Genomic DNA, 16552 nt, shown 5'->3' on the forward strand with positions numbered 1-16552 from the left:
ATACTCTATCCCACTACAACTGCCTCTGCCTTTGCAGAAGGGACCAGATGCGACCTCTGCAGCAGCATTCTCCCTTCCTTGTGGTGGGGACAAAATTAGGAAAGATGGATACTCGACACCAACATTACTGCAGCAGCAGCTGTGCATCTGAGGGAAGGGGACCAGCAAAGCCACATACGGGGGCAACCATACATGAAGGACAGCACCTAATTCTGCAAGTTTGGAGGTGTTTTGCCCAGAGAATACCTTACATAAAAAGCATTAGGAGGCTAGATGTGTAGTCCCAGAAACCTCTCTTCACTAGAGGGGATGGCTCTAGGGAACACAGAGGGGTGAATACAGTGCAGTTTTCTGCCTGCCCGCTGGGGTCCCCTTCCAATGGTTTTTCTGCTTGAAGGGGCAATCTAGCTCTGCACACTGATTGATTCTAATGACAACATGGTGCAGTGTGATGAAATTAAACAGCAATGGTTTTTTGGAAAAAGGGAAAATGTTTGTGCTCCAATCGATAATCCAGGGATGGCCAAACTTACTGACCCTCTGAGCCGCATATAACAATAACAAGAGTGTTCAGAAGTTTGAGAGATGGAGAGCACCTGCTGAGGCTCGGGGCTTCAGCCTTGCGGGAGGCACCTGCCAGGGCTCGGGGCGACAGCCCTGTTCCTGCTGAAGTCCCAAGCCTTGGCAGATGCCTCCCATGGGGCTGAAGCGCCAAGACCCCCATCCCTGCTGGCCAGAGGTGATGCGTGAGGGGTACACATGGGGTCACATGCCTCCCCCCGATTTTTTCCAGGGTTTTCTGGCCCCGCTCGGTCACATGGTGCTGCCAGGCCCCCTCCCTGCAAGCAGCTGCTGGAGCTGGCAAGTTGGGAGCTGCGGCCATGGGGAGAGCCAGCAGCAAATAGCTGGGAGCTGCAGGGAGAGCCGCTGCTTTTGCTGCTGCCTCTCCCTGCAAAGCTAATGTAGTGCCCCCTCCCTGCAGCTCCCAGCTGTTTGCAGCTGCCTCTCCACAAAGAGTAACACCTGGGAGCTGCAGGGAGGGGCCACTGAGGGTAAGCGGGGGGGGGGGGGTACATGCCTGGTGGGGCATGACTCAAGCTGTTGGGAGGGGTAGGGAGGCAAACCTTTAAATTGTGCCCCCCCCCCAGTCTCAGCAGTCACCAGTCGTCTCTGGCAGAAGCCCCTAGCCCCACCATCCCACCGCAAGGCAGAAGCCCCAAGCTCCACACCACCAATCTGGTAGGTGGAGAATGGGGGAAGGGCATGGGTGACTCCATGAGCCGCACTTTAACTGTGAAAGACCCACATGTGGCTCACGAGCCGTGGTTTGGCCAACTGTGCTATAATCCATAGCAGTAGCAGCAAGTATAACAAATAGAGTAAACACACAATGAAAGTAGCAGATCCTCAACCAATTCCATCCTGATTCTATACAATGGCTACAAGTAGTAAGTTATTCAGAAACATTAATAAAAATAATGTCATCTATAGTGTGGCTTATTTTTAAGGGAGGTCAATGTGCTGTGCTGTACTTACTGTATTAGACATGCAGTAGAAATCTGTCTGATACTAATTACATTGGCTAAAATTACAGTAAGAAAATATTTGATGTACCGTAAATATTTGTTTTTGCTCCTATAGAAAAACTGAATCACGTTTATTCTAATTCTTTATTAGGAAAATAAATGCTAATATCTTTTGATACTAAAATAAAACAACAGAAACTTACTAGTGCATTAGATGTTCAGCATGAGAATAGGAATGGTGTTTCTGTTCATTTCAGCTCAACTCACTCTGCCTTCAAGAGTATGTGCATGTTCTCTATGGTAATATATGCATATTCTTTATATAATCATAAAGTAATGTTTCCCCATAGTTATTTAAATCTGGATGCTAGCCTGGACCAACCCAAATCCCAGTGCACAAATCACTTGCTCTAAAAGTTTTATCTGTATATCTGAGCATATCATATAGTCTCTGATGAACCATAAAAATAACTTTTGAAAAAGACAACACACAAGTCACTCATCCACAAACTGAGGCCTTTAACAGAAAGTGTCCCTTTCCTGAAGGTCCAAAGCCTAAAATTCTCCAATATTTCCTATTATTTACTCATCTTAAATCCACAAACATGCTAGAAAAGAGAGGAGCTAATGGGGAAGTTTTAACAGGCTTCAATATCATTTGTGCCAAGATCTTTGGCATATGAGATGTCAGGGTTGCTGGGGACAAGACTTATGTTCATGTGCTCTCTGAACTGACTTCCTGGTTTGTGGGTGTCAATCTTGGTACAAAAAGGACTTTAATTGCATTTAGAGCTCTAATAATCTTTCACATCGGGTCTGACAGATCATTGCACCCTTCAAGTCAACCTGGAGGATGACTGGGAAGGACTTGACAAAGTCACCGCACACACACTGCAACAGAGTGATGTGTAGATGCCTGGAGTCCTTTTTAATGTTTGGCCAAATGAGGTGGTACTCAGTACCAGAGACTTCAGTGCTGAGATGCCTAGGGCATCATGGACTAGGTGCACCACTCAGTCCCCTGCCTTGGTGATAAAGCTACACTGTTGGACTTGGAGAAAATTTGGGTCTGCACCAATGCAAGCAGTGCCAACAGCAGCAGAGGTACCCAGTGCCCAAAGGGAACTCAGATTTAGGCTTCAAGTAACTCTCCTTCAAAGCACCCTAGGCTGGCCTCTTGCCAGGTTTATGGGGGTTTCTTTGTGGGCAGAGGTCCCTTCAGAAGGGAGCAGAGTGATTCTCTGAAATACTTGAGTACCCTGGGTGACATGAAATTAGATCTGACATCCCCTCACAGAAGTGATCCAGAAAATGTGAATATCCATTAATAATGTCCATGCAGCACAGACATTCCTCGAAGCTGCTACAAAACAGAAAGACTGGCGCTGAATAGGAGCAAAGGGCTTCATCAGAGATGCAAAGCAAGAAGGTGAGGTACCAAAGCAAAAAATGCCACAGAAAATTGCATCCAAGTGCCAAAAAGAAAAACAACAAAGCACTGAGCAAAAATGGCAAAGTGCTAAAAACTACATCAAAGAACTTCGTACTCAAAATAAAACACAGGCCATCGTATCAAAGTTGTTTCAAGTTCTTTGGCAGCTGGAGAATAGTTGTCAATGATGTTCCTGGGCTAGTGGCAGAGAAAGAGCTGCAGAAATAATAATTAAGATGAAAAGAAGCAGACCTGACTGCAGCATCAGGTGGACACAGCACAAAGATATCCAAACCCACTGAGGCTGAAAGGAGAAAGTTCAGCTGGAGAGGCACAGATTCCTGCAGGGATTTTTGGGACATTGCAAGGGCAACAGTTAAGCTCAAGGGGGGTCAGTACAAAACATGTGTGGTGTAAGTGGTTCCACACACCACTGTTCCACCTGCTTGTGTTGGGGTGTGGCATTGCAGGCACTCCCTGCTTCCATTTACAAGGTGTGACAGCTAATCCCAAGTAAGGCGGTGTGCCGTAAATTCAGCATACCATCTTTAAACGGTTACATAATCTGGTTGTCCGTGCCTTTAAACAAACAAATGTAAAAAGGCAGATGCTTCACTGCAGCGTTTTTAAGCCGAGGATCCAAACTGGCCTTGGAGTGCTGGGTTAGCACAGAAGAGCTCCTCCATTGCTGGGTGAAACTGGGACAGACTACTCAGAGGAAGCAGGCAAGCCTTCTTATCTGGTTTGCTGTCTCCCTATTGGCCTGTGTCACCTCCAAGATGACTAAATCTCACTGGTGGCCCAGCCCAAGTGGATTTTCCTTAAGCAGGGGATGTCAGGATGACGATGCCTCCAGCAAGGGGCTGAGACAGTGCGATAGCCCCCACCACATAGGTGGATAGTGGCTCCAAGGGGACAAAACTTTCAAGAGCTTTGGGGAGTATCACCCGATCTGTGCTAAGGAACTGACCCAGGACTGCTAATTGGTCAGTATTAGCATGTATTTAGTTATATTATACACACGAATAAATATCACCTCCAAAACTGGCAAAAATTATCTAACCAATAGGTATTTTTCATAATTACTGTTCTTATTGATAAGAAAGCTAATTATATACGATACTTGAACAAATTTCATTAGAAAATCAAGCTACATTTGGCTACGTCCCAACATCTTATGATTGTCTCACTGAATTCTGATACTATTTATACAACAAACAAACAATTTTCAAAATTCTTCTAAAATGCAAGGTTTAGACTGCTGACATAATGTTAATTCAACACAGCTGTTAAGTGGGTCACTCATTAGAGCAACTGACTCCAGAGAAAGAGAAAAGCCAGTCTGAAGCAATTATAAATAACCCTTAAGTTAAGCAGGTTCATATTTCTTCAAGAGAAGCAATTATTAATTATAAACAAGACTTCTACCTAAAAGTAAACTCAACTGTATAAAAGATAGCGTTGGAAGAATAAAAAACAACAACTATAGGTGAATTGGGAGAGGAAATATTAGCTCTGGACAACAACCTTAACTATCGTTTGGTACTGATGACTAATAGAAAACTTTGTAACTGGAAGCTTTCACTACTGATAATTTATGCAACCAGCCACTGCAGGTAGCATGATGTTATACAAAGGATATGCTTTCAACGTCACAATGTCCTCATTACTTAGAGTTAACATTTACAGTGTTTACTGATGAAAATGATTTCAAGGATTTCATATAGTGAGAGAGAAACCAGTTCAAATAAAAACAGAATGGATCAAATCTTTTCAGAGGTTTGAAAAATGTTCAGTTGACTAAAAAGTGTACTCCTATAAACTTTCTATTTTATCTAGGAACAGAAGCAGATATATCAAAATAACATGAGAGGCTGGCTTTTCTTTTGCTTTTTCTGAACAAGACAAAAATCAGGAACAACTGTACATTTTGTAAGATTCTTATGTCCTTTTCTCATGAGAGCTCTAGCCTGATTTCCAGATAGGAGAGATTAAAAGAACATGGAAAATACTTTTGTTCAACATATACACTGAAACTTAAATGTGGTTTGGACATCATTAAAAATGGTAATGCAAAGATTTCTAATTTGGAATTCTATGCACTTAAGTTGATGTCTTGTCAGGTAGAGCTTCCAATATATGTTCATTAAACTAAAAAGTTACAGCATCGTAATATATCCCATATAAAACCAACTTTGTTAATGCTGATAAGAGGTATGATTTAAAATGAGAAATTGTTTCTATTTACCTTCTGGACATTGACAACTGAATCCACTGATATTGGAAAAGCAGGTACCACCATTTCTGCATGGCTCTTGGCTGCAGTGATCAATCTCTGACTGACATAGTTCTCCAGTGTAACCTATATCATGATTCAAAAGTTTTAGGAAGTGAAGAGAAATTAAAGTTTTATTACAAAATTTGCCATTATACCATTTAAATAGCAGTAAGTTAGTTTCTTTGAATAATATTACCCCCCCAGAGATGAGAAACAGTATTCATGACAGTCTCTCAATATTCAATTTTTCATTAAAACATTCAATTAATAAGAATCTGAACTTGGTTCCAGCAACATAGATCAAAATTCAAATATAGTGATACTATCAAATTGTATTTTACCAATAGCAATATTCTGACTGAATTAGTGTGTATGGGGTTGTGCAACCACAAAGAACTTCAAATAAATTTCTATTTTATTTTGATTCTGAACACAAAAACCTCTAGGGAGACTTTAAACAAGACTAGTCATTCTGAATTATTTGTGCATATGCTGAATGACTGTCATTTGTTCCTACTTCTGAGCCTCAGAGAGGATTGTTTATTTTAAGTGAGAGATGTGGGGACACAATCACCACAGTTGTAAATTCTGCCAAAAACAAGCTCCTCAAAGATTGACAGATTGCAAGTTCAGTGTATGGTGCGTCTACACAGTGAGGCAATGTGCATTATAAGGGTGTGATTTCTAAAATGTGTGCTAAAGTATTGCACATTAATTGGTCTGTGTAGACCCTGCTGGTACGCACTAAAAGTTCCCTAGTGAGCTTTAATCTAGTGTTGTTTGAAATAGTATTACATTAACGTGCATTAGGGAACTTTTAGAATGCACCAGCAGGGTCTCCATGGACCAATTAATTCAGAACACATTAGTGCATGTTACCCCACGGTGTAGATATATCTATAATGCCAATTGATTGTTAGCTTGCTTTTTCTCATATGCTGGAAGACCTTATAGTAGGTTCAGAATAATGAACAAACATTGAAATAACAATCTAAGTAACGAAATACTCCAAACTCAAATCCTATCACAAGTACCACACGTTTCTCATTCTATGTTTAAAATTATTTCTTTTGTTCTACTATTTATCTAGGGATTTGTGTGTAAAGAGAAAAAGTACTGCATGTTACACACCTGGTTGTTACCAAGTATGATCCCAATGAAATACTTAAAGTTAATTGGTAAAAAAAAATTATATCTTTGTAAAACTGTACAATTCCCAGTTATGTCAAATGGAATTTTGTGTATTGATCTAGGGCAATATGTGGTCTTCAGTTTACCACAGACTGGGGGGAGGAAGTGTAGTCTAATGTCTAGAGCATAAGACTGTGAATCAGGAGACAGAGTTCTAATCCCCCTTCTACCACTGACTTGGTGTTTTGACATTAGGCAAGTCACTTAAGCGGTCTTGTGTTTCAGTTTCTCCATCTGTAAAATGCTTGCCCATATCTGTAAAGTGATCTGAGATCTACAGTTGAAAAGTGCTCAGGATTAATCATTGTTATCATATGAGAATAAGTACATATACATATAATAAAATATATTTAAATAATTGAGGTACCAATGGGTCTAAACCAGAACAGCATAGTTAAAGTTCCCTGAACTCTAGGGACGTGGATATAGAACCAAGTGTGTATTTCACCTCACCTTCTACACAGGCATTTCGCTATTACTGGGAAAAACCAAACCATTGTATGTTAAGACTCTAGAGAATTTCAAATCCAGATCTGGATTAGAACTTTGTTTATTGGGCCTACCCAGAGCACTAAATGTGAATATCAATGAACTTTGGAGAAGTTCAGATCTGAATCTGTTTCCAGATACGAGCTTCATGATTTGGGCCTCTCTGTAATTTGAGAGTTAGATTAGCATTAAGTAATACAGTCTTATCAAACACAACATACTTTCTTTTCTATTTTTCCTATCAAACATTTAAAGATTCTTAAAAATATATATATACTCAATCATAAATCTAATTCTTGAACATAGTCAAGGCACCTGAATCCCCCACATATGGGCCGTTCTCTGTCATCTCTCTTTATAATTATGTTTCTAGGCACAGGTACTAATAACATGGTGTGTAATTTTGGAACTAGCATCAGGAATTCTAATAGGACCTGCTTGGACTGTTTTCCTCATGCAGAAAAGATATTCCTTAGTTATTGATTGAATCATTTTTTATAAAGTGTTTACCATTTAAAAGCCTACTGGGCAGAATTACACCTATTCAAGCCTGTTGATGTAATTTTAAGGGTAAGTCAGCATTGAATTTGGCCCAAAGGTGTATAACTGCTAGAATTCTACACCAGATAAGATTTCCCTCTTCTCTGTGTTTTCTTTGCATTTTTACATGGTACCATGAGCCAAATTCTGTTCCTACTTTCTCCAGCATGAATCCAGAATAACTCTGTTGTATCTGCATTAACACCACAACTGGCATCTAAGTTCAACAAAGAAACTAAGGAATCTCCCATAGGTGGTCCTTCTAGTTCAGGGCTGGGTTACACAGCAGAGCAGTGAGAGGAAGCTTGCACTGTCAACTGTTTGTTACCATGCCCATACTGTGGATGACCAGTAGATTTCAGTATCCATGACTGCCAATGGCGAAGAGCACTTAATGAACATAACACTTACAAAAAGACAACAAGCACAAGGAACCGCAGAACACTGTTAGCCAAGTAATTTGCTTTCGATATACGTATTTTAGTATTTCAAGTTCTCTCTCATGTTCATAGGATTATTTTTCTGAAGCATAGTGCAATACTGAATATGCTTACTTCATTTTCAGTTATGCCCATCTTCAGAAGTGTAAGTCTGTGAAAATAAAAATTACACTGGAATTCACTGTGTGATTGTAAAAACTTTAGTCAAATGAGGGACATGTAATTGCATGGCTCTGCAACTTGCTAAAATAATCAGCTGGATTTGCTGTGACTGTCATAATAACCTGGAACAAATCACACCATAAAGATGACATTTTATTGTCTGCTTTATGAAAACAAATATATTCCATCTAATTAACAACTATATTGCATGTATTCCTCTAAAGAAAGAAAATATACTTTTGGTCTTTAATAGCCAATACTGAGTGCTGCAAATTAACAGTTTCCTAAATGAGTCATACTACAAAAAAGCAGCATGTCAGTCAGATACATTTTAAGAATCTTTGTTCCTGTACATTTTGTGCAGTTACAAATCTCTGTATCATTTTCTTGTAGCAAGGTTATGGCAACATGGTACTTCACAGATACTGTGGGTGCTGAACGCTTTCAAAAATAAGGAGTGTATAGTATATTCTATTTTTCTTTTCCATTTCCTCTACTAGCTTCTAATATGCAGTGAAGGGAATCTGTTGGAATCTTTTCTAAAAGAAATAACATGACCACCACCAGTTTCTACTTTTCATTTCTGGATATACTGACATATGTTCTAATAGAAAATCTAGTGAACATTAAGGCTAGGTCTACACTACAGCGGGGGTCCGACCTAAGATACGCAACTTCAGCTACGTGAATACCGTAGCTGAAGTTGCGTATTTTAGGTCGACTTACCTGGCTGTGAGGACGGGGGAAAGTCGACCGCTGCCGCGCTGCCGTCGACTCTGCTGCCGCCTCTTGCCGTGGTGGATTTCCGGAGTCAACGGCAGAGCGATCAGGGATCGATTTTATCGCGTCTTCACTAGACGCGATAAGTCGATCCCAGAAAATCGATTGCCTGCCACCGGACCCTCCGGTAAGTGTAGATGTACCCTAAGATGAAACAAGCAGTGACAGTCATTCCAATTACTACAAAAACAGTAGGTTTCAGAAAATAAAAGCAGAAATTTTCAAGAAAAAAAAAAACCACAGAAAAAGCCAAACCCAACACATTTTAATGTCTGAAGAAATAGGGCTAAATTCTTCAATGGCACAAATGAGTCCGACTCCACTGGCTTCAATGGAATTGAACCCACTTACCCTATAGCTGAATTTGCCCCGAAGAGAATGTGTGAGCCTAAGAATGAGAGAGGTGTAAATCCAAGAAAAGAAGCAGAGTGAAATGAAAAATCTTGGAAAACATGAAACAACAACAACAACAAGGCAGGGTAAGAAAAATTAAGTAAGACTGAATTGTCATATTTATGGACCCAGCCTTGGTACTAATGAAATCAATGGCAATGTTCCCACTGACTTCAATAGGAACAGAATTTTGATTTATGATGTTAGAAATGCTCTACAGAAGTGTCTTTTTATCCTTCCCCAACCCCATTTTCAGCCCATTAGAGGCAAATGCAATATAATGCAATACTCCTTTCTGTAAAAAGCATGCATACTGTACCCTAAGAGACGTTGAATATCTACAGAACAATCCCATTCATTCAGCAACAGTCCATTTTGGATTATTGTTGTGGTGAATCAAAATGACAAACATAGGTGCTGGAACTAGGTGTGCTGGCTTGAAGGGATTTCCATTATATACAGGGTTTACAGTTTGGTTCAATAGCTTTCAGCACCCCTACTATAAAAATTGTTAGGGCATCCCTTACGACAAATGAATTTCAAACGCTGATGTATGGTACGAATGTCCCACCTCAGTGCAGAGAAGGCAGAATAATCCAGTGGCTAACGTGCTAGCCTAGGATTTGAGAAACCTGGATTAAGTCCCTGCTCCACCACAACCAGAAGGGCACCATAGCATTAGAGAATTGAACTGAAAATGGCTTAAAGTGCATCACAGAGTCTAATATACGATTTTATGGAAGTACGTTTTTATGAAAAATAGGTAAAAATCAAAGTTTAAAATAAAATATATATTCACTCTCATGGGTCAAAATTAATGGATTGGAAATACGTATTTTTTTGTTCAGAAACTGGCATGTAAGTAGTTTCTTTACCATAATACATAGAACTTGACGGTTTCATTAAAACTTCTCATGGTTGGGTTAACACTCAGGTTAAGGAAGCAGTAGAAAGTGCTGCTTCTAATATGTATATTTTTAGTCACAGGGATTTAGAAATAATGGAGACTTGAAAAGTTCTGGGGCTAGATTTTGGCTGTTCAGCCACTGCCTGACGGTAAAGGGGGAGCAAAGGTGCCTTGCCCCAGTAGGAGTCTTGGGAGACATTAAGGGCCAAATGTTTAAAAGGTGCTTTGGCACCTAAAGATGCAGATAGACACCTTTGAAAATCACACCAACTCCCATTGATTTCCCACTGATTTCAATGGGAGTTAGGTGTTTGAGAACTTTTGAAAATGCCACTTGGTGCCTATCTGAATCTTTAAGTGACTAAAATCCTTTAAATATCTGGCTCTTGAAAATGACTCAAGAATGTCTGGGGACTGCAGACCGCAGGGCTCCTACTACATCTTTTGAAAGGGTATATATTGCATGTGCTACCCCGTGCTGGCTTAGCTTCAGCCTAGTCTTGTCCTCCCCTCTCTTTATAGGGAGGTTAGCACTGCTGTCTCTGCTAACCTTATGTACGCACTGTACTCAGAGAAGGTTCTTACTTCCTCTCCCAATCCTTGTGCAGAGCAATTAACAATCTGGCTCATTATATGTATATATTGATTCTGTGGTAAAATAAATACACCTAAGAATACAAATGTTTGTCTTGTTGACACAGATGATATTATAAAGTGAGACTACAAAAAACCTAAGAAATGGAGTTTCACTCTCCAACACATGAGCTGAGAATATCAGACAAGCATCATTTAGGGCTGGGCAGAAAACAACAGTGCAATTTGGTGAAAAATTCTGAGGTGGAACAAAATTCAGACCTTCTGAAATTCCTCATGAAAAGAACATGAGAGAGAGCCCCATATCCCAGAATAGCCTGGTGGTCAGGCATTCATCTGGAATGCGGGAGGATCCAGGTCCAAATCCCAGCTCCTGGGCTCAGTGAATCAGTCTCTCTCCCCTCATTTTTACCACAAATTCTGTACTGGACTGGAAAACCTCCAGATGAAATTTTTGACAAAACAAATACATTTCTGTGGAACATTTTGATAAAGTGGCATTTTTTGACCAAAAAGAGTTCTGTCAAAAAAATTTCAAACGGCCCTAGTAGCAATGATCTTTGGGATCTCACGTGAAGATGTGCCATATGTATCTTTCTGTCACTCCATGGGAGCTAGATGCACAATGTCCCTCTTGGCAAAGGAAGATGTATTAGCCCTCATGACAATAGCAGAATTCATAAGAGCAAATGTAGCAACTAGTGTGTAGGAAGGGGTAGTGGATTACATGGGGGAAAGTGTTCTATTGGGGAAAAAAACATACTGATAATGCAGCATCTCTCACTTTCCCCAAATTCTGGACTAATGTCCTGGGACAATAAAATACTTTTTCATTATATATGATGATATAGCAAGCACGCATCTTTCTCAAATACACCTCTACCCCGATATAATGCTGTCCTCGGGAGCCAAAAAATCTTACTGCATTATAGGTGAAACCGCATTATATCGAACTTGCTTTGACCTGCCGGAGTGCGCAGCCCCGCCCCTCCGGAGCACTGCTTTACCGCGTTATATCCGAATTCGTGTTATATCGGGTCGCGTTATATCAGGGTACAGGTGTATAGTCATATGTGGAAGATGATTAGGTCACTTCCATCACAGATTTTTTTTTAAATCCACAAATAAGATATTCAATAACATAAGTCATCAATATTTCCAAAATCTGTGCCTATCCAGTTTGCCACTTTTTCATTCTTTCACTCACTTCAAAATTTTCACATACTAAATGATGGGTGAAATGGGTTGGATTAAATAAAAATTGACCTAAAACCTTCTCCAAAATTCAGAACCAAAGATACTTTTCTTCGGGGGGGGTTTGGGGGGGGGGGGGGGGGCAGGGAAGAGTGGTGATCAGCCAGAGAAAGAATCTATGACATTTGGCTAACTTTATAAAAAAAAAAAAATCAGTTTCTGAACTTCTTAGTTTTGTCTGGGATCAGAAATATCACAAGTAGTATGAAACACACATTATTTGAAACATAGCCCAACTATGGATATAATTATATATATATATATATATATATATATATATATAGAATAGAATATAACCAGGATATAATAGAAATCTCATATAGAAACTGTCTTGTGAGCTTTGCTATTCAGTATCGCAGTGAAAAAGATTTAGATTAAGGTTAGAGGATTACATTTCAATGGGAAGTTTGACTGGGTGAATGGATGATATGATCAGGCCCAATTTCAGGCAAGTTTTGGGTAAATATATGAATTTTTGGATACTTCTACAAGCCCAGCCACAGCAAATCTCTGAACCTTTCTAGCACAAACCACTACTCAAACAAGTAGTTCCACTGAAGGACTTGGCTCAAGGTTTGAACATCGCTAAAATGTGGGATCCATGGAGCAGAATTTGGATTTTTTTTTTTTTTGCCTTATAAATAGTTAATTTTTGTTTAAGAATTACTACTAATTGCCATTTACAAAATAAGATCACATGAAGGTAATTTAGTCTAACATTAAATTTTAAATAGGAATTTCAGGCTATTTATATGCTTATGCCTATACAGTGTATAAAATACATTTTCAAGTGTCTTCTCCGAGATACGGACAATTTTATGGTCAATGAATTCTGAATACATATCATCCACTATGACCTTAACTGTAAGGATTTTTCAAGTCACTCAATTTCTAGTTCAGTTCCAGTCTAATCTTTCTCTTCTTAACTGTCCTTTGCCGTTAATAGAATTTAAAGCATTACTTAACTATATTTACATATCTTACTCATAAAAAAGACAGTTGGATCCGTCTGTATATTTATGAAATATAATGGAGAAGAATATATTTGCATAGGGAGGTCATATCTCATTTCCAGCATGGTTTAAGTATAAATCCAGGTCATTAAATGAAGCCCATATGCAAATTAGTTTGGGGCTGCACATACAAAATAGTTAAACTAAGCAAAGGGAGAGAGAGATTGGAAGTCCAGAGGCATAAAAAGCAGCAGATTTAGTGGAGCTCATTATTAAATATTTGAAATGATTGGACAGATCCTGAGTAGTGGCCAAGGTGATGACGGGTGGGGAGGAAAGATAGCTACCTTAAGCAGGGCCGGCTCCAGGGTTTTGGCAGCCCCAAGCAGCCCCCCCCCCCAAAAAAAAACCGCCACGATCGCGATCTGCGGTGGACTTCGGCGGGAGGTCCTTCGCTCCGAGCAGGAGTGAGGGACCGTCCGCCGAATTGCCGCCGAATAGATGGACCTGCCGCCCCTCTCCGGAGTGGCCACCCCAAGCACCTGCTTGCCAAGCTGGTGCCTAGAACTGGCTCTGACCTTAAGACATCTTTGTATACCGCAATTTTTGGATTGGTACCCTAGAATAAGTTCGAGTAGTTAGAAGGTTGCTCTAGCTTGACCTGGCTGCCAACAGCCCATGTTGCCAGTAGAAGAGCCTGGGATTAGTGGGGCATACAGATGCCCAGCTCATTTCCCCTACTCTGATTACATAAGAACAGCCATACTAGGTCAGACCAAAGGTTCATCTGTCTCCGACAGTGGCCAATGCCAGGTGCTTCAGAGGGAATGAACAGAACAGATTGCAGGGTGGAGAGTGATGTGCTATACCTGCACTACACCACTGATAGATCCCCTTTCACTGAGACAATTCTTCTATGGCCAACAGTGCTGCTGTAAGCAGGGCCGCCGAGAGCGGATTCGGGCCCCGGTGAAAAATTCTTTTCGGGCCCCCCAGCAAGGGCGGACCGGCTAAACAGGGCCGACGAGAGGGGGGGGGAAGCCGAGGAAGCCGGGTCCCGGGCCCCCTTCCGGACCGCCGGGCCCCAATAATTTGTACCGGCTTCCCCCCCCCTCGTCAGCCCTGGCTGTAAGGCCACTTTGAATCATCTATTACTCCTGGTTCAATTTATTGATTATTCCATCTGACTTTCATCATAAGGGTTCAACTATCTTCAGAACTAACTTCTATATTATGCACATTTGTGGGGCTTGATTCTGCAAGCACTATATGTGTGGAACTTCCATTGACTACAAAAGGAATTTCATGATTAGAGGATTTACAGAATATATTCCATAGTATCAAAAATTCCAATGGATGATACTTCTGGGCTAAATTCTACACTTAGGGCTGGTCTATACTTAGCCGCTAGTTCGGCGGCTGGAAATCGAACTTCCTGGTTTGATTTATCGCGTCTGGTCTGGAAGCGATAAATCGAACCAGGAAGTGCTCGCCGTCGACTGTGGTACTCCAGCTCAACGAGAGGAGTACCGCGGAGTCGACGGGGGAGCCTGCCTGCCGCGTGTGGACTGCGTCTGAACCGCGGTAAGTTCGAAGTAAGGTATGTCGACTTCAGCTACGTTATTCACGTAGCTGAAGTTGCGTACCTTACTTCGACTTGGGGGGTTAGTGTAGACCAGGCCTTAGATACTTCTACGCCACAACACTGACTTTAAAATTTAGCCTACATTTTATAAAACTAGCCAATTTTAACCACTTCTAATACTAATCTCTCCTTCCCCTCTATTATCTCTTCCTTTTTCAGACAATTTCACTTTCATTCTTCTCAGTATTAGGTGCTCTAAAAAATAATCTGATATATTAACAGCCAACAGATCATTCCTATTTCCTATACTAGAGTTGAAAATGTGTGGTAAAATGTTTATAAGAAGTGAAAATAAACTACTGAATGTTGCTGTTAATTTTATTCCAGTCTGCTTTTTATTAAAACTAATCAAAAGAATTTTGGAAAATGCCTATTGAAGTGGTTTGTCTAAGAACTATGCAATGAACTTAGTGCCTTTGAAATGTCAGACATGAAAGCATTACATTTTCAATCATTCCAATTCTGTAAAAAGGATTTTCCTCCAGCATAGAACAGTAATTATATGAAGTTACCCTCTGGCATTCAACTATGACCATCATATTTAGTTTAATTTTAATTCTAATTAAGATGCCAATATTCATTTGATCAAGTGTTAAAAAACAAATGCTCATAAAGCAATTTCAAAGCAACTTAAAACACATACATTTTGATCATTAGCCAAACCATGAATTACTCAATTAAGCTTTTTGCCTTTTATAACATTTTTGCAAAATTTTATTTTAAATTAATTGTATAAACAATCCATCAGCTGCACGGTTTGTATAGAAATATCTTCAATTTGACTAGTCTGAGAGGCAAAATGTCTACCACTTAAAGTTAGTTACTCAAAAGAGAACAATTTCAAGGATGTACCAAAAAGCAAATAACATGACAGTTTTAGGCAGCAAACTGCAGACACTTCCTGTTGTGTGTAATTCTTACAGCTGTGAGTAGTTTCATTGACTGGGACAGGCAGCAAGGCAGTCGGGGCTGCGTGGTGAGCGCCCCGCTGAAGCCCTGGCCGGCCCCCTTCTCTCTCTCCCCGCTCCCTCCCCCGCCAGCCGGGGCATGTCTGCAGCGCAGGGAGTCCCCCTGCACCCTGGCTCCGGCCGCCCCGCAGGTTTTTTTTTATTTTTTATTTTTTCCTGCTTTGCCGTTCCGGCCACGCCGCAGGTTTTTTTAATTTTTTTGCTTTGCCGTTCTGGCCGCCCCAATTTTTTTTTTTTTTTTTTGCTTGGGGCAGCAAAAAAACCAGTGCCAGCCCTGTCTTTGTAGCACTAGCCCCTATGTTCTTGTATCATCTTCCCCCTTGCTTCTCTTCCTCTTGCTAAAGATATAGAAAGCACTGTATTGCAAAAGATATGCACAGATTATTAAAACAGATATATATTATTCAAAGCACCATATAAAACATACCAGTAGGGCAAGTGCAGGTGAAATTTTTCCCATCATGTTTTTGTGTTACATCAGTGCAGGTTCCATTGTTCTGGCAGGGCCTGCTTTGACAGGCGTTAAATTCTTCACAGAAAGCACCCATATATTGATCCTCACAGTCGCAGAAAAACATTGCCTACAAACAAACATAATGTGTCCATTATTATGAGATTTCCAAGCTTATTTCTGAGTTGTTAACTTCATTGAGCAAGGGTTAAAAAACAGCAGCTAGGAACACATCATTGTAAAAAATACATCTCTGTAAAGTTATCCCTTAAAATACTGATCCTGCACCCCTTACTCGGGCAAAACTCATAACAATGTTAGTGGGAATTTCAATGGAGTAATGAGATCAGAATGCTGGGATCTGAAACTGGGATCAGAACCCTGATATCCAAGCTAGTTATATATAACAGTAGTATATAACAGGTTTCAGAGTAGTAGCCGTGTTAGTCTGTATCCGCAAAAAGAACAGGAGTACTTGTGGCACCTTAAAGACTAACAAATTTATTAGAGCATAAGCTTTCGTGGGCTACAACCCACTTCTTCGGATGC

General features: G+C 40.5%; 1 protein-coding gene across 1 annotated transcript in view; it reads right to left on the reverse strand.

Moving 5' to 3' along the window:
* DNER (delta/notch like EGF repeat containing) overlaps positions 1-16552 on the reverse strand; it is a 133762-nt gene that overhangs the window by 62330 nt on the left and 54880 nt on the right. Inside the window, exons 3-4 of the mRNA XM_024210846.2 lie at positions 15980-16133; positions 5207-5320 (exon numbers count right to left, since the gene is read on the reverse strand). Coding sequence (XP_024066614.1) covers positions 5207-5320; positions 15980-16133 — 268 coding nt within the window. The remainder of the gene's footprint in view (positions 1-5206; positions 5321-15979; positions 16134-16552) is intronic.

This window comes from Terrapene carolina, unplaced genomic scaffold, assembly GCF_002925995.2.
Source record: "Terrapene carolina triunguis isolate 2854851 unplaced genomic scaffold, T_m_triunguis-2.0 Scaffold88, whole genome shotgun sequence".
NCBI lineage: Eukaryota > Metazoa > Chordata > Testudines > Emydidae > Terrapene > Terrapene triunguis.